This window comes from Thunnus albacares, chromosome 2 (genome assembly GCF_914725855.1).
Source record: "Thunnus albacares chromosome 2, fThuAlb1.1, whole genome shotgun sequence".
Classification (NCBI taxonomy): domain Eukaryota; kingdom Metazoa; phylum Chordata; class Actinopteri; order Scombriformes; family Scombridae; genus Thunnus; species Thunnus albacares.
In genome coordinates, this window is record NC_058107.1 from 8,130,136 (window position 1) to 8,154,380 (window position 24,245).

General features: G+C 39.4%; 3 protein-coding genes across 3 annotated transcripts; all 3 read left to right on the plus strand.

Moving 5' to 3' along the window:
- The first annotated feature begins 302 nt into the window (after nucleotides 1-302).
- On the plus strand, nucleotides 303-9,662 carry adora2aa (adenosine A2a receptor a). The gene is made up of 3 exons (XM_044364497.1): nucleotides 303-405; nucleotides 5,488-6,194; nucleotides 7,722-9,662. The coding sequence occupies exons 2-3, from the start codon at nucleotides 5,857-5,859 to the stop codon at nucleotides 8,719-8,721; spliced, it is 1,338 nt and encodes a 445-aa protein (XP_044220432.1). The 5' UTR covers nucleotides 303-405; nucleotides 5,488-5,856; the 3' UTR covers nucleotides 8,722-9,662.
- Nucleotides 9,663-12,351: 2,689 nt separating this feature from the next.
- On the plus strand, nucleotides 12,352-14,927 carry LOC122990928 (uncharacterized protein C22orf15). Its single transcript, XM_044364508.1, has 5 exons — nucleotides 12,352-12,602; nucleotides 12,842-12,928; nucleotides 13,544-13,666; nucleotides 14,059-14,133; nucleotides 14,314-14,927. The coding sequence occupies exons 1-5, from the start codon at nucleotides 12,578-12,580 to the stop codon at nucleotides 14,460-14,462; spliced, it is 459 nt and encodes a 152-aa protein (XP_044220443.1). The 5' UTR covers nucleotides 12,352-12,577; the 3' UTR covers nucleotides 14,463-14,927.
- Nucleotides 14,928-17,999: 3,072 nt separating this feature from the next.
- On the plus strand, nucleotides 18,000-24,242 carry upb1 (ureidopropionase, beta). The gene is made up of 10 exons (XM_044364518.1): nucleotides 18,000-18,311; nucleotides 20,859-21,030; nucleotides 21,121-21,208; nucleotides 21,283-21,377; nucleotides 21,453-21,611; nucleotides 21,696-21,865; nucleotides 22,414-22,495; nucleotides 23,021-23,063; nucleotides 23,554-23,708; nucleotides 23,913-24,242. Exons 1-10 carry the CDS (start codon nucleotides 18,208-18,210, stop codon nucleotides 23,994-23,996), a joined length of 1,152 nt encoding a protein of 383 aa, XP_044220453.1. The 5' UTR covers nucleotides 18,000-18,207; the 3' UTR covers nucleotides 23,997-24,242.
- The last annotated feature ends 3 nt before the right edge of the window (nucleotides 24,243-24,245 follow it).

A 24,245-nucleotide genomic window follows, 5' to 3' on the forward strand; every position in this document is an offset into this window, starting at 1 on the left:
CTTGGATGTCTGTCCTCCACTGTAAGATCATTTCTAGATGAAGCTGCTCACCTGACTCATCTGTCTCAGGTTTCACAGCAAACCTTAATGTGTGTCATCATCAATAGATTCATGTGTACACACAGCAGGCTTTTAGCTGACCCGCCCCTGGAGAGGAAACAGGCACAATCAGGCTGAATATGTTTTATGAGGGAGGGGTGTGTGTGTGTGTGCGTGTGAGAGAGAGAGAGAGAGAGAGAGGGAGAGAGAGGGAGACGGAGAGGGAGGAAAAGAGCAGGTCTCATCTGTCTGAAGTCATTCACTAAAGAGGCGGTGTTATTGATCAGAAATATTCAGTGTGTTTTTACTTCTTGGAACAGAGAATCGGAAATCTACATTCTGCCCGATGAAAGCCAATAACCGCAGGTGAGTCATTTTAATTGACACCAGTTTGATTATCGTGAGCATTCTGCACAAAGTCAATAAAATGGGCGTTTGAATGTTGGAGTTTACTATCCACATTGGCCAAACGTGATTACATATTTAATGGTGACTTTATACTAACTCTTATGTACATGTAGCACATTTTACCGCAGGCAGAACAATGTGAGCTGCGTGTGAAGCATCTGAAAGCATGTGGTGCCTGTGTGAGGAAGATGGTAAAGTGATGTTTAGTACAAGGTGTCCCACAGCAGGTGTTAGGTTTCCTCACCTGTGAGAACTAAACTAGCAGGTATTAACCTGGGGGGGGGGGGGGGGGAGTACACTGTCTCCTCAGCATTCCTGCAGGTAAACAAACAAAACATTCATATCATTTCTGACTTACCTGTATCATCATGATAGTGTCACATTTATTTTAGCTCTTCTTCTACCTGCGCTCTGTGATTTCTAGCAAACTTAAAGCATGTAATAAATTCCTTAATGTTCAGAGAAGGCAGTGTCGTATGACATAGCTGGATTAACCTGCAAGGGGGCCAACTTGAAGTTGTGGCCCCAACTTTACACTTCTTTAAAGGTACCCTGTGGTGTTTTGGACCTCCGCTAGTGCTGTGAAAAAAATCAAATATTACCATATTTTTCACCCAATACCTCATTTGCGTCGATAGTGTAGGGATGACTATTGGTACTTTGACTAAATATTTGCACAATGAGTTTTTTGATAACTAATCATGAGTAATGTGGATATAATGACTAGGTGGGTAAAGACAAATAATAGAACAGCCAGATCAGTCTGGTAAGTTCAGAAAATTACATCACTTTACTGTAATGCAGCATTTAAGAAGACAGGAAAAGACAACACTTATGCCATATCACGATATTAGGATATCCAGACGATATCTAGTCTCATATCACAATATCAATATAGTATCGATATATTGCCCAGCCATAATGTAAACAATGCAGGATTTAAAATATTTAAAGTCCCCCTGCACTCAAAAATATGTTTTGCTTATTGTTCCTTCACTTGAATGTTTGAGCTTCATGCAGAATGATGTATGTGCAGAGTTTGTTTTCACATTCATCTGCCAAAAGTGGAATGTTTCTCTGTGTTCACCTTGAATCTGAGTTTAAGGCGTGTACCTACAAGCATGATTTGTGACATCAAAACTAGTCTGGAAGCCAAACCTGGTCCAGTATGAGACTTACCCAAGTGTGATAAACAATGTTTTTTCATGAGTAACACTCAATGTAAACATAACTTTTTGAGACAGGATTTCTCTACAAATCAGGGATTCAAGATGAACTAAATGATGCAGGAGCGTCCTTTTGTTAATACAGTGGTGTACTTACCTAATGCAGCTTCTTCAGAAAATATTACATTTAATTCATAGAAACATCGTCAGCATCAATTTGGTTAACAAAACAATGTTAGAAAGGCAGTAAAACTTTGGGTCAACATCCATTAGAGACTCACTGAAAGCTTGATGGGACTCCAGCCAAACCTTTAGGGGCCCCTGAGGCCCCATAACCATTATGTGTCAGTAGGTTTGTGTTAATCTGATTAATTAAACATTTTTTAGGAATATGCCCCATTAAAATACAATATTAAATCATATAGTAAGGAGCCTGAGGCAGGTAATACTGGGGCCCTCTAGTGGGTTAACTTGGAGCCAAGCTGTTCATGTCACAGCTATTAACTTATGATTTGTAATGTTATACTGTATTGATTAGTGTAGGGTGCTCTCAGAGGTCACTTAAATTTAAATGGACATGTAAATGTTATTTTAGTAATTAATGCACTTATAGTGTATACAAAACATCTAATAAATTAACTGTATGTCCTAAAGTGGCTGATGTGAACTCAAGACCTTAAGAATCTCACTTTCTCTTGTTTTTCTATTAATCCCAGGAGTTTCTCCAATATGTTTCACATTCAATCTCATGACAGCTTGCTATTGTAGGATGCATTGCTAGCATGGGAGATTCACTGCCGTAGTTTTCAAAGATTCATTATTTCCTCTACCGTCCTCAGGGAATTTTGTTTTGGACTCACCGCTGCTGCATAAAATCTGTTAATACACTGTAATACAATACCAAAAGTCTCTGACATCAAGACACATAAATATCCTGGGCTCAGAGGAAAGAGACCAACATAAACTTTATTTGTAAGTCAAATATAATGAACAAAAAAACCTCCTGATAACTATCGACTTTGAAATAACAAGTCTTTAGTATTAATAAAAAGGTCTCATCTGACCCAAAGGGAAAAGCCTGACTGAGAGAGCAAAGACCTCAGTGTTCCAGCGCAGCTGTTATCTCCTAGAAGTTGATGTGACCTCAAGAAACATTCCCTCTGAGGGATTCAGCGCCACAAAAACAGCAATTTCTGTTAGTAAAAACTTTTACAATTCACAGATATCAGAGAACCTTACTGCAGCGTGATTCAGCGGTGTGAATAGACCAGCGGCCATATTCATCAAACTTCTAAGAATTACACAAGAATGCTCTGAAGAGCCAACAGAAGAATAAAGCATTCTTTTCTAAAATGTGAAGAATAGGACGTCTTTGTCAAGTGACATTTAGCGTTTACAAAAAAAGCAGCAGCTCTAACAGTAAGCTAAAACTACCCTATTCTGGCTAACATATCATTCATTTTGACTCATGATGTAGCCTACCATACAGTTATTTCAAAACATCCCTTGAGTGCTCTGTTCTTGTTTTTTAGTTACTTTGGTGAAGCGGAATCAAGCTGTAAAAACAAAAGTGACAAATTAGCTTTAAAAGTGATATGGCAAACTCGTTAGCAAACAGTGGCTCATTTACACATCCAGAAGATACGTAGCAACATTAGTGTTTGTCTGAAGTTGGTTGTTTTCCAGCCACCTTGCAAATGTTTATTCACTCTCCTTTTAGCTCTGTTTTGCTCTTCACCAACTCCTGAGGGAATATCTGATTCCACAGCTGCTTAATGTTCCACTATTTTCACCAGCTAGTCGCTAACCCTTTCTTTTTGCCTCTTGGTGCTGAACAGATAGTGTACAGTGGGTTTTTACAGCTTACTCGCTGGAAAAAGCTGCCTGCTGTATCTGAAAACGACACTGTGAAAGCTATGAGACTGAACTGAAACATTAAAGTTGTGATTAGAGTTGTGGGCCGTAAAACAATGAACTGAAAGATGTTAAAAGTTCCATAGAGCTGAGGGGAACTGGAGAGTCACGTCACAATTCTCTGTGGTGTTATCACTAAGATGACACCTTTCACATTACATGTTGTCATTTGATCCATTTTTAATATAAAAATATTAAAAAAAAAAAATTAGTGCAGCTTTAAGTACTTTGTACTTCTACTATTGTACTCTTATCTTTGTAACTTTAAAGGTGCAATATACGATATTTAGCCACTAGATGTCACACTAGAGCAACAGCATCTCAGACCAAAACAAATGCGTGTGTCGTTTACTCAATAAAGTTGGGGAAAAAAGAAAGCAGCATCTGAACACACGGCTCACAAAACTCAGATCAAACTGTCAAACTAGGCAGTCCTGATCAAATATGAATCAAGATTCTGTTACTACATTGCCTATTTTAGCGCACTGTTTAGCTTTAATATGAGAAAGTTTGTGACTCGGCTGCCATGTTGAAGACAGACACAAGGAGGACAGGGAGGGACTCACATGCACTTAAATGCAAATACCAAAACAAAGAACAGAGAAGCTGGGATTACAACACATATACACTTTTAAGAGAGATCTACGTTTTTTTGTTTCTGACATGGTGTTAGGGGTGTGGCACTTGGACACTGACCATGGCAACTCCCACCCTTTGATTCATTATCTAATAGATTTGAAACCCTGTTCAGCCACTTGTCCAATGACAATTGTACACCAGGTCTAGGTTGACTATATATGTTGTTTGCGTCATGTCTTTTACCACAATGACTCTGATATAGACACACCAGCCTAGTGTCGAAACATTAATCTGTTTGCACAATTCAAGGCTGCAAATTAATCGGTGTGCTCCAGTTCCCTTTTTTCCACTGTTAGTGCAACTTTAAGTCTGTAAGTGGGAGTAAAACTGAAGGATTTTTACTTTTAGCTTTCACTTAAGTCAAAAATTTCACTTGTATCCGTTTAATAAATACAGGCCCTGATTGTAATAACTCAAAGTGACACCCAGTATTTTCACTATACAGTCTCAGTCTGCTGCAGCAGCAGCAGCATCCTCCGTGTTTCCTGCAGACAACACTTAGTGTTGCAAAGCACTGGGAGCTCTGCTACAGTATGTGTATGTTTGACACTGATAAAGGCTATACAAACCACTATCCCACTGCTCCTCTGCAGGGTCAAGAGAGGCTGTTTATAGAAGTCATTGGAAAATCCAAAGTTGCACAAAAGTCAGCCATGAATACATGCCCATAAACACAGACTAACTTGTGTTTTTCAGCAATTTCAGTCTTTATTTCACAGCTCCTGATAGTTTTGGTGACATCTTTCAATTTGACCATTTGAATGAAAAAGTATTTAGTGTTTCTCCCAGAATTTACCCTTGTCAGAGTGTTAGAGTGCTGGACAGTCTTTAGATTAAAAGCTTTTTAAGGCAAAGTGACCCCACCTGCCCATTCATTTGTAGAGGAAACTACGGAAACATTTATGCCCTTAAATAATTCATTTGTTTCAAAAAACGCTTTTACATTAGATGGAAGCCTTACACATGAAAAAACTTGACTTTGACTCTCATACATCAATTTCAACCTAATATTCTGACAAGTAAATCTTAAGTATTTTGTTTAGAATCATTATAGTGTGATTATTTTAGTATTTATCTGTGAATGGGTGAATTAGCAAGCAGAAAGATTGTTACATGCTATATAAATGCAACCATTTAGGTTAGAAACAAGACAATTTATTTTTAGAAACACTCAAGCATGTGTTTGACACATCCTTCAACACTACTGAAACACTACTGACTTACTTTGAAGCATATCTGATGCAAGTGTGTGTGCTGAAATTCACTTCCTTTATGGTAAAAGCATTTCCTCTTTTTCACTTCTGCAACTCTTTATCGGCAGCGACATAATGTTCCAGTGATGCGTGTTGTTGGCATCATCTCAGCCCCTCAAGAAGTTCATGGGAAAAAGCCACTAAGGGGAAGGACCTGAGGGAAGAGAAGAGCAGAGGAGCTTCACGAGGAGAGAATGGAGACGACTATGTCCTGTGTGTGGAGTTTGGAGCCATGATGACAGCTTCATCTGCAGTTGAGTAAAAGTTTTTATCAGCTGTGTGAGCTGAGCAGGTCTGAGGGAGCTGCCGCAGCTGCTTGGTGCACCTGGTGGATGTTTGTGGAGGTGTCAAGGGTGAGAAGGCTGCCAGGCTGCAGCTATGGTCGTTGAGGCGAGGTTTCCTCCCTCCTTATCAGTGACCTTGCCGTTTGTCTCACCATGCCGGGCGACCCCGCCGCCTCCACCCTCTACATCATCCTGGAGTTGCTGATTGCTGTGTTCTCCGTGCTGGGTAATGTGCTGGTCTGCTGGGCCGTGTGCCTCAACAGCAACCTGCAGAGCATCACCAACTTCTTTGTGGTGTCACTGGCGGTGGCTGACATCGCCGTGGGCGTCCTGGCCATTCCCTTCGCCATCGTCATTAGCACTGGCTTCTGCTCCAACTTCTATGGCTGCCTGTTTATCGCCTGCTTTGTGCTGGTTCTCACCCAGAGCTCCATCTTCAGCCTGCTGGCCATCGCTATAGACCGTTACATTGCAATCAAGATACCACTCAGGTCAGTGGCCCAGAGGACCAAACTCTGAGGAATTCATGTCAGTTACAAGTGTGTCTGGGAACTTGTTATGTAGTTACAGGTGAAAGAGAGAAAAGTTCTGTATCACTTCAGACATCATTTATAAAGAGATCCTAAGTGGCTTTGTTAATGGTTGATAAGCTTTACAGAGCACCTGTTAGTAAGAATTATTTCTGGGCTGCCAGGTTGTATAAAAACTAATTTGAGTGGTTGGACCATTTGACCACATACTTGGTCCAAAATTAATTTATTAACTTGTTCAGTCTTGATTTAAAAGCCTTTAATAATAATGTAATAACCTTAACAGCTGCAGACTTGAAGAAGAAAGTGAGGATTACCAACATGTATAGTTGTATTATTACCAAATAGAAAGGTTAACCCCACCCAAGGAATTATTCACAATCTGGCAACCCAAACGTTGTTCTTATTAATAACTTAGTTAATAACTGACCTATAAAGTATTAATTAATGGTTTATGAACTATTAATAAGACAGTTATAAAGGTTATAAAACCTTTATAAAGGGTGCCTTATTAAATGTATCATCATTTGTTCTCTTTTCTTCTCAGTTTAGTTTAATGTGTCTCTTAGTCCCGGGCAGTGGAGGTCTCACAATAAAGCTCCATATTTCATTTCTATCTATCAGTAAAGACATAACTTTTGAACCAGAAAGTCTTGGCTGAATAAATGTGTCCAGAAATGATTTCTCCCACAAGGCCAAGTCTCCCTGGAGCAATCAAATGAATTTTGCTCTAATTGCTTATACAGACTGTGTAACCCTCTTGTAACCCCCTTGTGTAATCTTACTTTATGACTTTGCTGTAAAAGCACTGTGCATGTCAGACTGTTTATGGTGCACATCAGCTTAGATTTAGCATTCAAATTTGCCAAGAATGGGGTGTTTGCAGAAATTTAACCTGTCACCCAATGACATGCTGACAGTAGCTCATGCTGTGACCTCATCATATATGGTCAGAGTCACGTTGAACTCAGCCTTCTCAACCACACAGTTTCACACAACCTCCCCCTCTGCTTAAGATATGTGAGGGTTCCTCTGCATTGTTTTTTTGCATCCCTGTCAGATGCAAATAGTGGTGGTGGTGGGGGGCTAGTGCTGTTTTTGCAGCACTAACCTTTGCACTTTAACATCTCAAGAATGTGATAGAAACAAGCCAAATGTCTCAGCTGCTCTCCCACACTGTGCTACAGGCATACTCAAAATAGACTCTTCCTTTGAGGAGTTCTGAAAAAATTGTTGTTTTTTTTTTTTTTATCCTTTTCTCTTTTTGTTCCGGGATGAGAAGAGCTTCTACAGAGCTATCAATAATTCAAGGGGGCTTCATATACTGTAAACAAATCTCAGACATAAGCATTTATAGTGTACAGTGTTTTATCTAATATGAGATAATTGTGGAAACTTTAGTCCAAACTTCTAATTCTGAGTTCTGAACTGAAAAAGACCTGCCAGACAGACCTAAATGCTGGATTTTTGTATTGTCTCCCTCTGCAGGTACAACAGCTTGGTGACAGGCCGACGGGCACAAGGCATCATCGCCATCTGCTGGGTTTTATCCATCATCATCGGCCTGACCCCCATGATGGGCTGGCACAAGGTGGCCCAGAGCTCTAACAGCACCTGCCCAAACGGCCTGATGAAGTGCCTGTTTGAGGAGGTGGTGAACATGGAGTACATGGTGTACTTTAACTTTTTTGCATGTGTGCTGATCCCCCTGCTGCTGATGTTGGCCATCTACCTGTGTATCTTCATGGCAGCTTGCCACCAGCTAAAGCTCATTGAGATGAAGGCGGCTCATGGAGAGAAGTCGCGCACCACGCTGCACAAAGAGGTCCAGGCTGCCAAGTCTCTGGCCATCATAGTGGGGCTGTTTGCTGTGTGCTGGCTGCCCTTACACATCATCAACTGCTTCACCCTCTTCTGCCCTAAGTGTGATCGTCCTCCTCTCTGGATCATGTATGTGGCCATTATCCTCTCCCACGCCAACTCGGTGGTCAACCCCTTCATCTACGCCTACCGCATCCGGGAGTTCCGACAAACCTTCCGTAGGATTATCCGACGCCACATCCTGGGCCAGAAGGAGATGTTTGACAGTGGCAGCAGTAGGCACAGGTCCACTCGCAACAGCATCACAGACTCCATCACACTCAAGGTGAATGACCTCAGCTTTGATCTGTTCACTGAGCACAGCAGCAGCAGTAGCTGTGAAAGCTCCTACCGTGTCCCAGCTCACATCTCTCCTGTAGGGGGCGGTCTAGTGGCGGTGTCCCATCCCCCTCTATCAGTTGTCATCTCCCACTGTCCTAAGATGGGGCCATGTCCACTGCAAGCCCTCACACAGACTCAGATCCCCATGGGTCATCATGTACAGTACGTGGAGCAGCAGCACGACTGCGCAGGAGCAGAAGTTGTGGAGGAAAAGGACAAACAGAACCTGAACTCTGTCCAGGTCACATCTCTGAGCTGCTGTAGTGAGCTGGCAAAGGTGTCCTGACGCACACACAAGAGAGATCAATCATTAATATTCAAGGGCCTCACAGTGAAGTGTCAATGTCTGCATAGCAGCAGCTCTCAAAGCACTGTACACAGACAATGGACAACATACGTTACTAAGATGACTTAAATCTACTTGTCATGTTAAACTGTGTCCACTACTTAAGCAAAATGACTTTTCAAATTTAAATCAGACCAAGAGTTTAAAACCACTGCTAGGGGCTCCTCAACACCCCACATGACCAAGAGTGGTTTAAATCAATTGAGCAACAGCTGAACTTTGAACTTACCAAAGCTCAGCTAATATGAGAGAAGGTGTAGTGGACCTCTCGCTGTCAGAAGAAATTAAAATGGAAGTCCTTTTCAACTGCAGGCTGAAAGAATACATGTCAGTGACTGTCAACTTATTTCATATCAACTTATCATTAAATTATTGATTAATATTATTTGCTCCTGAAACTGTCTTAATTTTCAGGGATATGGGCATAAATGCTCTCTGTTGGATTTCACTTTGTATCACTACCATGGATCATGGACAGAGGATAATTTCTTAAAGGGGACATATTAAGCTTTTTGTGATTTTCTGTTATTTATATACTGGTGAAGGATATCAATGCTAAACAGGGTCAAAGTTTCAAAACTTGAGGTTATCATATGTAGAAATACTCCCTGCAAGTCAAAAACCAGGGCTTAAACCTGATCTCAACGCTTCGTTTTCAATGTTTTTTCTACCTTGGTGACAAGCTGACGTTGGCTATAAACGGCATAAACGGCTGTCCGTTCCGTAGCCTAGGTTGCTAATGTTGATGCCAAGGTTTTTCCATGGTTGGATCGGATTCAGGCTTGAACATCTATGGATGTATTTCAGAATTTGACATTTTGAGTAAAGAACAAGAAAAAGTTGTGAAATCTTACTACTGTAGTTTGTTTCAGACAGAGGCTGAACTGAGGGGTTGCATAGAGAGCCAGTATGAGATAAATAAGGAGTTAAATCATGCAACTGTAAACTGTAAATCATGCAAAGATATTCTAGAGCCCCAGATTAAAGATATAGACCTGTAAATGAGCATTTGTCCCCTTTAAGCAGTATTGCACCATCACTTGTACCTCTTGCTTTCACACCATTTTTAAATTCACTCCAACCTACTTAGCAAAGTTCATGCTCATTTGGAAAAAGTTAAACAGCTTTTATTTTTCACCTTTTCCCTTTTCTTGTATTGTAATTTCACAGCGATTTACATATGTTCCAAAAGAAATGAATAGGGGCGGATTTCTCTAGTTGGACTAAAAAACAAGGGCAGTTCATTCACCAGTGACCTATTGATTCATGTTAATGTTAACAGCAATGTAACAGGCAAAGGCTCCAAGGTTGGTAATGTTATACTGAAACGTATTTGCTGTTTGCTCTGTGTGTTTTGATTGTATACTTATTTAAGTTAAATTCATGTAAATTCTGAGATAGTTTGATGAATGACAGTTAATGATATGAAGAGGACTGTGAAGACTTAAATCAAACTCATGGATGAAGTTTTGTTTTTGCCCGGAGCAGCTATTGCCTTCTGTGTTCACACAAGCAGACTAGCACCAACCCCTGTCTTTAAATAAATGCTTTTACATTTTTAAAGTGTGTGTACTGTATTTACACTGCTCTGTGGCTCTCTGTATAAAATGGCCACAAAATGTTCCCAGTTATTATTCAGTAGCTGTAGGAACAGCTCCAGGCTTCTCACTGGCTTTTCACCAGGCAGGGTTGTGTTTCATATCAGATCTGGAAAGCTGTGGAGCAGTCTGAGATCTGGTTTGCTCATTCTGGGAAATGGTTAATTAAGCAGTCAAACTATCTTTGGATCTCTTTATTTTCCCAGCTTTCATCGCTATTCCCCTGTGAGTTCAGGTTACAGGACTCAGGGCCCACTTCTTTTTGAAAGCTTCCCCAGGGGTCTTCAGTGCTTTTTAAAGATTCACCACAGAGATCTCCCGAGTCCTTGTGGTCTGCTGCTATTCTGTGTGGCAGCATCTTGTCTCCTCAGCTGGGTCATATCAAGGTTAGAATTCAAAATGTTACGCTATGTAGGAGATCTATTGAGAAAATGTAATTGTCATTGCAACAGAACCATAAATGTGTTCTTATTTATTTGTCAGTTTCTTTAAAGCTGCTTGGCCTACATGGTTCTAGGGATGGCACTGTCAGTCTGTGGTCGGTTCACCTCTTTGGTTGAGCTGACCCTTGCACCATCCCTTGCACCAACCCTTGCACCATCAGCAGGTTGATATTTTAGTTTTTTACTGAAATCATAATGTTTTGACAACAATTGAATTGTCATGAAATTTGGTACAGATAATCACAATGGCCAAAAGAGCATAATGACTTTGGCGATCCACTGGCATTTCCTTAAGTACCACCTTGAGGTTGGCATTTGTGGTTTTGGGTCTCAAAAAATTATGAATGGATTGCAATGAAATTTATTACAGACGTTCATGTCCCCTTCAGGATTAACTGAACTTAACTGAATAACTTTGGTGATCACTTAGCTTTTCTGGCACCATCATCACCCAATACTTGCGAAACTAATGACATTCCCTTCTCCATTACTGTTAATTAGCAAATGTTAGCATGCTAAAATGCTAAACTAAGTGTGTGGTAAACATTATACCTGCTAAACAGCAACATGTTAGCATAGTCATTGTGAGCATGTTAGCATACTGATGTTAGCATTTAGCTCAAAACACTGCTGTGCTTAAGTATAGTCTCTAGAGCTGTTAGCTTGGCTGTAAACTCTAGTCTTGTTATACTGACAATGGATCAAATGAAAAGTGTGATGTGAAAGGTGTTGCTCATAGTGATGAACCCATGAGAACTGCAAATCCCCTCCTGCTCTGCTTTGGTTTTACAGTGTGCATATTTACTGTTCTGATTGACCCTCATCTCTCTCACCAGCATTGTTTTCAAAGCTCTGATAAACTCACTGACACACAGTACACTAACTACCCTGGACCAAACAACAGACAGACAAAGTGCATTTAGAGCTAAAGAGCCAGATTTTCACTCTGGAGTTGGTGGTTGATGCAAAGGCAAAATGGAGAATCAATATTGGATATTCACAAAGTGGCCAGATATATGACTCCAAATGGATGCTAATGTTGCTCCATGTCTGCTAGATGTGTAAATAGGCAACTGTTTGCTAATACTGGCTGTGTACAGTAACCATGTAGGAAGATTTTTGCTGTTGATTTAGCACTGGGGAGATAATAGTGATTACAATTTCTTAAATAGGGTTCTGTATTGGAGATTGTTTTTCTTGTGAATTGAATTTTGAGACTGCCTCAGACCCCCCAGCAAAGAATCAGGATTTAAATTGCATTAAAACTCTCCTTCATATGTATTACAGTAACAGCACTGGGTTTAGTTATTCAACTTATTAGTTCCAATCTGTGGCGGGAAACAATAAGTCCTCTTTTTTCAGACTTGACATCACTGTCCAACTCGTAGCTATAAAGTCCAGAGTGCCAGTCTGTCTGTGTGTAGAGACTCCATGGATACAAGCAACAGCAGTCCCTTGTCCCCACATTTAAAAGGGTCTGAGCTTTGTAAAGGACATGAAGAAGAGGATGCAAAGGAGGTGTGTGTGTGTGTGTGTGTTTGCCATCTCTACATTATGCAGACCAGTTCATACAGCCTCTCCCTCAGAGCTGAGTCTTTGTGTAGACCACAACACAGATTTAACAGCCTCCTGTGCCCTGTCCAAGTCTGTTACTCCCTGGGCTCTCTGGTATAAACAGATACTTGAACTACTGGTGGTGCCAGTACAGGAGCTGAAACTGCAGGAAGAACGACTAGTTTGACATCAGAAGGAGAAATGTTTGTCACTGTCCTGTTTGGAGGTTAGTAAAGTTCCTATAAACATATTTTACACTCATTGTATGCTCGTGATGTGGACTACCTGGTATGTAAAGTTTGATGGGTTTTTTTTGAGATACTCAAAAGTTTGAGCATGTTGAAGATTGTGGCATAATGTACTAATGTTTCCTTTGTTTTAGAAATCATAGTTTAGTATAATAGTGAACTGGTTTATTTTCATTATGATTAATGTTTTAGTGTTACAAGATATTTTTCTTGACAGATAGCAAAATGGAAATGTTCAATCTCAACTGTAAGCTGATAAACTTCATCCATAATTTGAAGGAGAGGTGCGGTCTGGACTTCAAAGGTATATTTACTATAATGTTGTGAAGAAATGTTGTTTTGCATTGCAGAAGCCAAGGAATGTATCATTCATTTGATAAACTAGTGGCAATTAGTGAGTATAATAATGAATAATGTATAATCTAACCTAAAACATCATAGTGTGGACAGAGATAGAGAAATAAAAATATCCTTTGACATATTCTTAATGCCAATACTTAACTATTACATAAAATGTTATGAAAAATGAACACCATTTACTTCTATAGCATTAATTTCTCAAGAAATGATGCAATAGTCTCTGACAAATCTGACAGCTTTTGGAAACTAATGTGACAGCAAAAAGATGTTTGTTAATTTTTAAAACTTAAATCAGAAAAAAAACACAATCTATTTCCCAAAAAATCCTCCAAATTCTCACTCTCATCCCACCCAAACAAAGAAAGTAGCTAGAAATAAAGAGAAAAAGAAAAAAAATAACAACACAATTCTGAGAGAAAGTACAGAAAAAATATTTTGAAAAGTCACTGCTTCATCTGGATTTGGTTGGTGGATTGGAAAAGCTTTCATGCAAAAAATGTGAAAATGTAAATATGAAACAACCATGATAGCAATCATAGATGAGGTCGCTCACCTGCAGAGTGTGTGGACCTGATGGACAGCAGCGGAAGAGTGATGAACCTGGAGGCCAAGCAGCACAGTGTGGATGCAGCCAGCAGCCTGCTGGTAGAGAGACAATACTACGTCCTCCTACAAGTCTGTCGTGAGTCCCTCTCCACCAACCAGCAGAACAGGAAAAAATGTCCAGATTAAAAAAAAATCTGGTTAAATATTTCTGACTTGAACAGTTTGATTCCAAGTTTAGATATCTAATATTAACTATAACTAATCATGTTAAATAAAGTCTGGCAAGTATCTTAAGTGTTTGACAGACCAAATCATAACCATTTTTCACAATTAAAATTTTGGAAGCTGGATGTAAAATAGTGAGTTGACTGTGACTTAATGTTCTCTGGTAGCCTATATGTGCACTGTATGTAATATTTTGATTTTAGAGGATATAATGGATTAAACTGCTCATAAATGTTATCTATAATATCAAAAAGTAAGCAGTTTTATTGCACCAGTAAAGCTCACTACTGCACTTGTCTTCAGGAGATGATGATACTGGAGATCGGAAATATGTGTCTCTCTTAAACAACTTCAGCCAGAGTCATCCTGAGTTAACAGGTAACTAAAACCACTGCCAGATGAAAAATGAATGACTGAACTCTAAGAATGGGAAACAGACTTGAAATGGCTCTCTGAGGCCTCCTGTTGGCCAAACCTATGTCTGCAATTTAAAAAAAAAATCATACCACAAAATATTTTTATGTTATGATGATTGGTTTGTTAATCATCCTGTTATAGAGCTGCTGTGGAAACTGTCAAACCCCGACAAGGAGCAAGACAGAAAGATCAGTTCTCTGAGGAGAGGGCGCACACAGAGGAGCAGTCCTGCCCACCAAACCAGGAGCAAAAACCTCTCTGGACGTAACAAGAACCATCCAGTCCAATAGTTTCTGTACCAGTCATGTCAGATTTTTGGAAAATCTTAAGCAAAACTGTAGACTGATGTAGACTTCAAACAATACAATATATGAAAAATGAAATTCTTTGAATGTAGTTTGAATGAAGTGATTAAATTATGCTGTTTCAACTGATATGTGACTTCTAGCTGAATATAAGAAACATTTGTATCCTGATACTGACCAAATAGAGCAACTATGACATGAAGATTACATACATACACAACAGTGGAAGAAACAGACAAATACTTTTCTTGGGTAAATTAAAAATTAAACAACCTCTCTAGACATCTAACAATGAGGAATAGATGTATTAGTAAGGAGAAGCCCCTGTACTCACCAGCTTCAACACTGCCCACTAATAATGCCCTGCTAGAGGATGGATCATTCACTTGGTTATATCTGTTTATGGACATATTCACTCCAGGATGTGACATACTGGAGCAGAAGCCTATTCGCAAAACAAAATTCTGTGCAACTGCTCATTATCTTGGCAGAAAATTTCCACACATGATACCAAGAAAAAGTGAAACTTACATATAGTGACAGGCTGCAAAAACCTTCACATCCCTTAAAACACAGTGAGGATGAACTCATGTCCTCAGTGGTGGCTACATGGCCTCGTATGGAGTCAGTTTAGACAGAGCACTAAGCATTAGTTAACTGGCATCATTTTTGTAAAATGGTTGAGGAGTTTGTTTAACTTTTTTTGGCTAAAGTGAGCTGCTTCTGTAATTCTAACTAGCAAAATGTAAAACTGTTACAGTTCTGTAAATCATTGTGTATGCTTGTATTTGACCTTGACTGTGTGTTCCAAGTAATTCTTTGTAAACACATTTAAAGGGAGCACCTATGTGTTCTAACGTTTAAGCTGATTTATCATTACATTTTTCAAAGTTTGCTGTTGTATTTGGAAATAGTGATTTTCATAATGATTTTTCTCTACCCTTGAAGAACTGGTTTATATTCATTTCAGTTTTAAAAATCACTTGAATCTGGCTTGTGTTGATAATCCATCAGTTGAACATCATGTTTCCTGTGACCCCAAACTGCAGCAAATATTGAAGAGTGAAATGTAAACCTCTATGTGCAGGAAGGCTGCATGATTTAATGTAAGTGTTTCATTTGACTGTTGTAGCTGCTGGAGGTGGAGCTAGTTTCAACTACTTTATATACAGTTAGCTAGTTTAGTCCAGTGGTTCCCAACCTAGGGGTCGGGCCCCTCCAAAGCGTCACCAGATAAATCTGGGGGGTCGTGAGATGATTAATGGGAGAGGAAAGAAGAAAAAACAAAGTTCTGATAAACAAATCTGTTTTCAGTTTTCAGACTTTTTTTTCTAATCTTTGATTTTTGATGAAATATTGGATCATTTGAACATTTATTGAAATGAAAGCATATGAGAAGTTTACAGGGAAAAATCACTATTTGGTGGAGCTGTTAACAACTCATAGACATCTGAAATGTGACCCCGACTACACACTGCTTTATGTAAGATGTCAAAAGCCAAAAAGCTTAGAAACTACTGGTTTAACAATGTGTTGTTTTTTAAAAGCTTGTTATATTATCCATTGTGTCAAATCTTCATCTGAAAAGTAACTAAAGCTGTCAAATAAATGTAGTGGAGGAGAAAGTACAATATTACCAATATATTTTGGAAGTATAAAGTAGCATAGAATGGACATACACAAGTGAAGTACAAGTACCTCAACAGTACTTGAGTAAATGTAGTTACTTTCCACCACTGGTTAAAGTGACAGGGTTTCAGTAATGGCTAAAAAACTGAAACAGGTAGAAATGAATAAATGGTGAAAAACCTAAGGTAGTGAATAAATGGTTGAAATGGCTAAAAGTAATGGATACATGGTTAATTAAGTACTTGGCTAAGTAACTACTACAGGCAGGGGTGGAGCAGCGATTTTAAAAGTGTGGGGGTTCCAGAGGTGAGACATGAGCACAGCAACCCCCCGCCTTTGAGCCCTGTTCCACTCTCAACATGCCAAATCAAAATGAATGCCATGCATTTAAACATTTTTTTCTACTACTGTAGTTGTAACCACTGCTTCAGTTTACCATAAAATAATTACTGAGACCATATGAGAGTAACAACTCAGCAGAATTTATTTAGGGTCTCATAGCAGATTACTTCTTACATCCAGTTATTTGTGTGATTGCTGTACTGGAGCATAGCTATCCTTATTATACTTAAGATAATCACAAAGTATCTTTATCCTACTTCCTCACATACGTTATAGACATGAAATTAAAGGAAACTTACACTTCCATTAAAGTGAAATATAGTATATATTTGATAGTTATAGATGCATAACAAATTGAACCCTGGTAACAAATCAGTATCAGTAGAGTCAAATCAGTAAAGAGTCATTTCTGAGTCCATGGACTAGTACGACCTAAATTGTCTCCAATTTAGGTTGTAGTGTGTCTTTTAGTAGGAATCCAAAAGAGACCTTTAATTGTCTTAAATTGGGAAATTAAATACCAAAAGTTGTTCAGGAGGTTTTGTATCAGCAGGCGTCAGTTCCTCTCCAACAGCCACAGGGAACAAGTTGCCCCTCTTCATCTGAAGTCCACCTCAAAGCTAACAGGAGAATATCACATAAGCAGGTGATGTGAGGCTAGTAAGTGCAGAGAGTGAGCGACTAGCTCTCACAGGCTAACTGCCACAGCTACAACCATCTGAAGCCTTTTTAAGCTCAATAATAAATAGTAATATTACTGTGGTCTAGCCTTAATACACAATATAAGCTACAGCTCATTCTAACTTATAGCCTATTAAATGCAAAACACACATTACTCCCTAACATAAGGAGTAAAACTATAACGTCTGAAGCAACATATTCCTTTGACATTTAGCTTAAAACAGCATGAACTATGTGAGTTTACATTCTGGACACAGAGGTAACTTGTACATATTCTTGCCAAAGTCCACCCAGCATAGTGGCTAATTAGCGATTAGTATAACTCACAATTAGGGATTATCATGCTAATAAACATTAATTTGGTCGTTAAGACTTTACCATAAGGCAGGCAACATATTGCCATAAGACAGGCAGATGTTACACATCTTAAATATGAATGCTCACCTTTGTCTATGACTATTTAAAAACGTCAATAGAAGTGACTAAAAAACAAATTTGACACCTGACTTACATTTAGGATAAATTAGCCTATTTCATTTATGTTCAATGATATTAGCGACACATCACATAACAAGACAAAGTTGCAAAAGAAAATTCTACATCACTAACTAGTTAAATATCTGTTTCATGCCTCTGATCTGTTATTCTCTAATCTGTTATCACAGCCAGCAGCGAGTAACAGCTATCTGTAACTGTTTACTCTTCCCTGGCCTGGTGGGTTCGTCAAATTGCTGTGATTGGCTGGATGGTTGTTGATTGGCTGGATGGTTGTTCATTTAATCTAATTTATAGGTTTTTCATGAATGGGAAACTCAGTTCAATGACCACTTCAATACATCACAACACCCGCAACACCCACAGCTGCGACGCCTCTGATTTCAGGAACCATTAATGACCAGCCCCTGCAGACAGCTGCTGGACAGGCTCTTCTTGCCAAATATATGAATTACGTCATCGTAACGCGAAAACACGCAGGATTATATAACACGCTTGACAGGTAAACGTACACGCAGTCCGTCACCGGCAGAAAGTGAGTTTTTTGCTGCTGTGAAGCCGAAAACCTGAAGAAACCGCAGAAATGTCCGCATGTGAGTTTGAATCGTTGGAGAAAAGTCTGGAGACTCACTTGCCAGAAGGCGAGCTGGCAGAGGTCAAACGCATCTTATTCGGAAAGGAAACAAAGTGAGTTGATGCCAGAGTTTGTGTTCATATTATATATAATATTTAGGGACCGAGCCCAAAAGGCACAGGACTACTGTAAAACAGTAGTTCTTGCCTAATGGCGAGGACCCTATTGTTTTTCGTGTGTTTGCTTGTTTCTTTTTTTCTTTAATATTACGGGACATCACGCCTAAATTTGACCCCAAAACTCCAAACAACCCAATTTGGCACGCACATCAGGTCTGGTGAAAATTTTGATAAAATGTGAAAATTGTGCCAAAATGTGCTCTCTAGCGTCACCCATGTAACTAAAATGGCCACGGCCTGTAGGAATGTCGTAGAGAGATTAAACCAAAACCGACTTAATTTGTCTCATCAAGACCTACAAATCATACACTGATACCCCTGACCTAAACCCAACAGGAAGTCCACAATTTGCCCCAATTTTGCTCCCCGAACAAACGCTATCTACTCCGAGGGCGTTAATGGTATCGGCTTCAAACTTTAATAGATGACTTATGACACTATTCTGAAAAAAAGTTGTTAAAAACTTTGTAATAACTCGAACAGTTTGGATTTGATAAGCCCTGAAAGTTGTAGTGCCACATCACACCTTACAATGTAAAACAATGGGGAGGCAATCTATGGGCATGAACTTTGTGTCAAACAGAGGCTTTCAAACCTTTATCAATGGATTCGCAACGAAATTTCCTACTTAAAAATATGATTTTTAATTTTAGATTTGGCCAAAGTAATGGAATCCAGGAGGAGATTTCACAAGGAGTGTACTTGAAATACCTCCTCTCCAACTGCTCCTGTTGAGTCACTCTCCCAGTGCTGTGAAACATTCCGCAACAAAAGACTTTAAAACTCACACTCTAATATCTCAAAAACAATAAAAGATAGAAAAAACATGTAAATTCAAGATTTGTAGGTCAAAGTCTCGTGACTCATTTAAAGTTCAAATGAAGTTTGTATCTAACACTATGTGGAAGCAGTAAATGTTCAAAAAGGTGAGTATTTTTCTGTGTCCAGCTGCAGTTACTTATTGTCTCTACACACCTGACAGTACACATTTCAATCAAACTTTGACCAGGTCATGTGGGTTAAAAGTCTTTCCTTTTCTAAAAATAGACTTGATGAAACACACAAACTCATCAAGAGTTTTCAATTTACTAATTGAAATTCAAGTGAATGGGCCCAAAACTTGCATGATTTTGATGAGACAAGTGTGAGAAAGACAGACATGTCTTACCCTGCAGAAAATTCTCATCCTGTCAAACAAACTTTCAAAATAAAAGCACACCACACTTGTAAGAAATATCCCTTACTTTTTAAAAGCAAAATGAACTGATCCCGACAGGCCAGAGTGCGAGGTCCCGACCAACACTGCTTGCAGCTTTAATTCTTTTTAAATCTGTCTTTTTTCCACTGCATTTGTCCTGGTAAATTATTATTCTGCAAAGTGGACTTTGTCCGAGCTGCAGAACACACACACAACCCTTCAAACTGTTTAACCACCAAAACATTACTCATAAAAATTAAGTTTTTAAAATGAAAACTTTACAATATGTGTCCAAGTTGATGTCAGAGTATTATACATAGTGTGCAATAATAGAATTACAGCTGATGATGTTATATGTGCAGGACATGGGATGAAATTTATAGAAGTACTGTGATTTCATTTGCACATTTCCAACTAGATACAAGTGAGAATTAAGAAGAAGGAAAAGCTCATTTATAATCTGGCCCATGTGGTTTATTCACACAAATCTCTGTCACTGACTGCATGAGGACCAGGATCTCTGCTCCATCACATTTGGACAGACATCGATTTGACTGAAAAAAAAAGCCAAAGAGGCCAAAGGTTTTGCTCAATTCTCAATATTGACTCAAAGACAAGGCCTCAACAGTACTGGACATTCGGTATGCACCACAGAAGCACAATATAATTACCTGCTCTATTACTTCATCTGATATACTGTAGAGGACCTAAAGTTAAAATCTAGTTTGATATTTTAGATACAGGTTGCATATTCTAAATAAATGTGTGCTTAAGGTACCACAAACTAATTATTTACTATTATTCAGTTATGAGCAGCAGAGTGAGATTAATCGTTCACATCAACCTCTGAGTTGTAATTCACGATCAGAGATATCTGGCATTTCTGACAGCGATGATATTTCTCACTTAGTGAAAAGAACTACAGAAGTGTCAACCAGCCTCCATTGTTGGCAGTTACATCAAAATAAAAACTAACACTACAGTCGATTCAGCTAATTTAAAAGGAGCTCTGCACAGTTTGTTTGTAGCTGGTTTCATATGTTATTGAACCGCTCCGAATGTTAACACAACTAAAGAAGCTAATTTAGACTATTTCAGTGAACACTCCAAACTCAGAATAAAGGGAGGTTTTTCTGTTCTGCTGACACTGCATGAATGCAGCATAATACAGACATAATGTTCAGCAAGTCGGAGAAACGGGGGTTAATAGGTGCCACAACTTCTTTTTCTTGCCCTTCGGCCTCCTTGCAGGTTAATGCTCATGAGTTTCTTTTGCATTACAGGAAGTTGGACCTCCCAACATGTGCTGTGGAGGCTGCGTCTGAGCGTGACTTTGAGCTGAAGGGTTACAGGTTTGAAGCTACCCAGGAACAACTGAGGCCACCCAGAAGGATCCGGGTGGGACTTATCCAGCACCGCATTGTTCTACCCACTGATGCCCCCATCCTGGACCAGGTCAGGACTCCTATTACTTGCCAAAACAACACATAAAAACCTGTGTGGTGAAAGCTAATGCCCTGCTTGTCCCTCACCCGCCCCCCACAGATCAATGCCATGCACAGCCGGATTGGTGAAATTGTGGAGGTGGCAGCCATGTGTGGTGTAAACATTGTCTGCTTTCAGGAGACCTGGAGTAAGTGATATCATGAGTTAGAGCTACAACTGTAAAACAATATGTGAGACTGACCTGCCTTTTGCTTTACACAGCCATGCCCTTTGCTTTCTGCACCCGCGAGAAAGAGCCATGGACAGAGTTTGCAGAGTCTGCTGAAGAAGGAAACACCACACGCTTCTGCCAAGAGGTGAGAAGTCTCACACATTGCAATGACACATTACTGCAATACACAAGTCTAATGGTACTGTCATTTTGTCATTAGCTGGCCAAAAAGTACAACATGGTTGTTGTTTCCCCAATTCTGGAGCGGGAGGAGATGCACAGCACTCTGTGGAACACAGCAGTGGTGATATCCAACTCTGGAAATGTGCTGGGAAAGAGCAGGAAGAACCATATTCCCAGGATTGGAGACTTCAATGAGGTCAGTATGTGATCACCTGTATACTATATGATTCATTGCACCTGATTAGAATTAGACAAACTGCTACATTTTCTTTGTACTCAGTCTACATATTATATGGAGGGCGACACTGGCCACACGGTGTTCCAGACGCAGTTTGGGAAGATAGCTGTGAATATCTGCTATGGGCGCCATCATCCTCTCAACTGGTTCATGTACAGTATGAATGGAGCTGAGATCATCTTCAACCCCTCAGCTACTGTTGGAGCTCTGAGGTAGGAGACAAAATGTAGCAATTATTATTTCTGGCATGGTCATATTCACCTGCTAGAGGCAAAAATTAGCTGTTGGGCTGCTATTAACCTCATGTTTCTCCCCCTCTCTGTGCACTGTGTACAGTATCACTGTGATGGAATATTACAGGAACACATGTTTTCTATGTATTAATTTGATTAAACACAAGTTAATTCAGGAATATGCACCATGTAAGCACAATATCAGGGGCCCTATTGAAGAGAGCATCAAGAACAGCTAACAAAGCAGGAACCACCTGAATACCCTTATCATGTTTGTCTGTATTTGTCTATATTTCCAAACAAAGTTCCACAAATTACCACAAACCAATTGCCACACAGTGATTCTGGGGCTTTTTGGGATCCTGGTGGTCTATGGCCCCCGAGGCAGTTGCCCACTTTGCTCCGTTGGAAAATCCAGCCTTGATTTACTGGAGGGTGAAAAATGTGATGCAATAATAGTAGTATTAGTTGTTATACATTGTATTTGTTATATATACATCAATAATAATGTTATGTCTTTTCCACAGTGAGCCCATGTGGCCTATAGAGGCCAGGAATGCAGCAATAGCTAACCACTGTTTCACTTGTGCAATCAACCGTGTTGGGACGGTAAGTCAGTGGATCTGTTTGAAGACATACACATACAGTATGTTTTGGATAAATGGCACTCAAATGCAGGGCAGCAGCTTGGACTTCGGGAATGCTGAGGTCCTGACTCCTACATGTGGCTTTTTTTTGGATAAGAGTTGTTTTTTGTCTGGCTTAGTTAGAAAAATAGCTAACCAGTAGTCTCATAGTTACACTATATGACAATTTCCATACATTTCATAAAAAGTGATGAGTGTTTTTTATGTAAATGCAACAGAAATTGAGAATAAAAAGTAAAGCAAAGAAAGTGGGTCCTTTAAAACAATGTTGATGGTGAAATTTATCATACACTTGTCACACAGATGTTTCAGTGACCATGTAACCATCACTGATCATTATCCTGAAGATCATTAACACCTAATCTTTCCTGACATGACCTCAGTGTGCTAAGTAGAGGCTACAGCCCTGCTCAGGTGTTGTCTCATTGTTGTGAGGTTATGTTGTTGTGCAGTTCTAACTTTATGTGCATCTTTGTCTTTCACACAGGAACATTTCAAAAGTGAATTCACATCTGGTGATGGAAAAAAAGGTAGATTTATTTCCTACAACTGAGAAAGTTACAACCATTTTCATGTAACATCTTTAACTTGTAAAGTCAAAAACATGAAAAAAACATGAAATGTTTTTGTGCCGTCTAACTGTGAAATGGAGCTGATTGATCCTTTAAGTCAGGAGCCATTTGTTAGTTTCATTGATTGGAGACAAGCACACAGGAAATGATGGAGGAAATGATAACCATTGAAAGCAAAATGCAGTTAACCAAGCACCAACGTGTTTATTATTGGAGAGCGAACCTGATTTAGAAAGAATTACATACTATAATGTTGCAATGTATTTTTTAATCTCCTGTTATCACAACAGGATTTATTTTTTTCAGTAGTAGAATCATCATTGAGATACCAGGAAAACTGTCTTTTATATTTTCATTTATATATATTTTCCTCAGGTTTGGTCTCACATACAGTGAGTAGCTGTTACTGGCAGGGTGAATTATGTGACAGCTCTCCTGGTTTTTGCAGCTCACCACGACTTCGGACACTTCTATGGATCCAGTTATGCTGCTGGTCCTGACGGCAGCCGCACCCCAGGGCTCTCAAGGACCTGTGACGGACTGCTGGTGGTAGAAATGGATCTCAACCTGAACCGACAAATCAGTGACAAATGGAGTTTTAAGGTAAATGAACGAGGCAGAGTGTAAGCAGCCTGTGTGTCACATTTTGACTTGCTTTTATAAGGAGATGGTTATGCTTGTCTGTTCCTGCAGTAATTGGATGCTTGTATATTGAAAGTAGCTAAAGAGGTTTTTGTAGTTTCAAAAGTCTGGTTCAAAAATACCATCTATTCTCTTCTCATATGTCCTTATTTTCTGTGCCTGCAGATGACTGGGCGGTACGCTGAGTATGCAAAGGAACTTACAAAAACTGTCAAACATGACTTTAAACCCAACATAGTGAAGGAGTAGATGATGTTCCACATACATCCTGCAGATTTGCTGTAGTCCCTTTCAGTATGAAACACACTAAGCTCAGTTATCATCTTTTCATTGACATTTTGTGTTTAGTATTCTGTCTTAACAAAGTATTTGTCTGTGATTGGTTCAGATTTGTCATCATACAGTCACATAAAGACAAGATCTGGTTTCATACTCTCTGGCAAAATGTGACCATTGTGTGTAAATGCCTCATTAAATAAACATGAACAAGAAAAATCA

Excerpts from the sequence above, each read along its gene's own strand:
- LOC122990928 (XM_044364508.1), top strand. The coding sequence starts at position 12,578 with ATGTTTGTCACTGTCCTGTTTGGAG. Across the intron at positions 12,603-12,841 it reads TGTCACTGTCCTGTTTGGAG|ATAGCAAAATGGAAATGTTC; the intron begins GTTAGTAAAGTT and ends TTTTCTTGACAG. Across the intron at positions 14,134-14,313 it reads GAGTCATCCTGAGTTAACAG|AGCTGCTGTGGAAACTGTCA; the intron begins GTAACTAAAACC and ends ATCCTGTTATAG.
- adora2aa (XM_044364497.1), top strand. The coding sequence starts at position 5,857 with ATGCCGGGCGACCCCGCCGCCTCCACCCTCTACATCATCCTGGAGTTG. Across the intron at positions 6,195-7,721 it reads GCAATCAAGATACCACTCAG|GTACAACAGCTTGGTGACAG; the intron begins GTCAGTGGCCCA and ends CTCCCTCTGCAG.
- upb1 (XM_044364518.1), top strand. The coding sequence starts at position 18,208 with ATGTCCGCATGTGAGTTTGAATCGTTGGAGAAAAGTCTGGAGACTCAC. Across the intron at positions 21,378-21,452 it reads CCACACGCTTCTGCCAAGAG|CTGGCCAAAAAGTACAACAT; the intron begins GTGAGAAGTCTC and ends TTTTGTCATTAG. Across the intron at positions 21,612-21,695 it reads GGATTGGAGACTTCAATGAG|TCTACATATTATATGGAGGG; the intron begins GTCAGTATGTGA and ends CTTTGTACTCAG.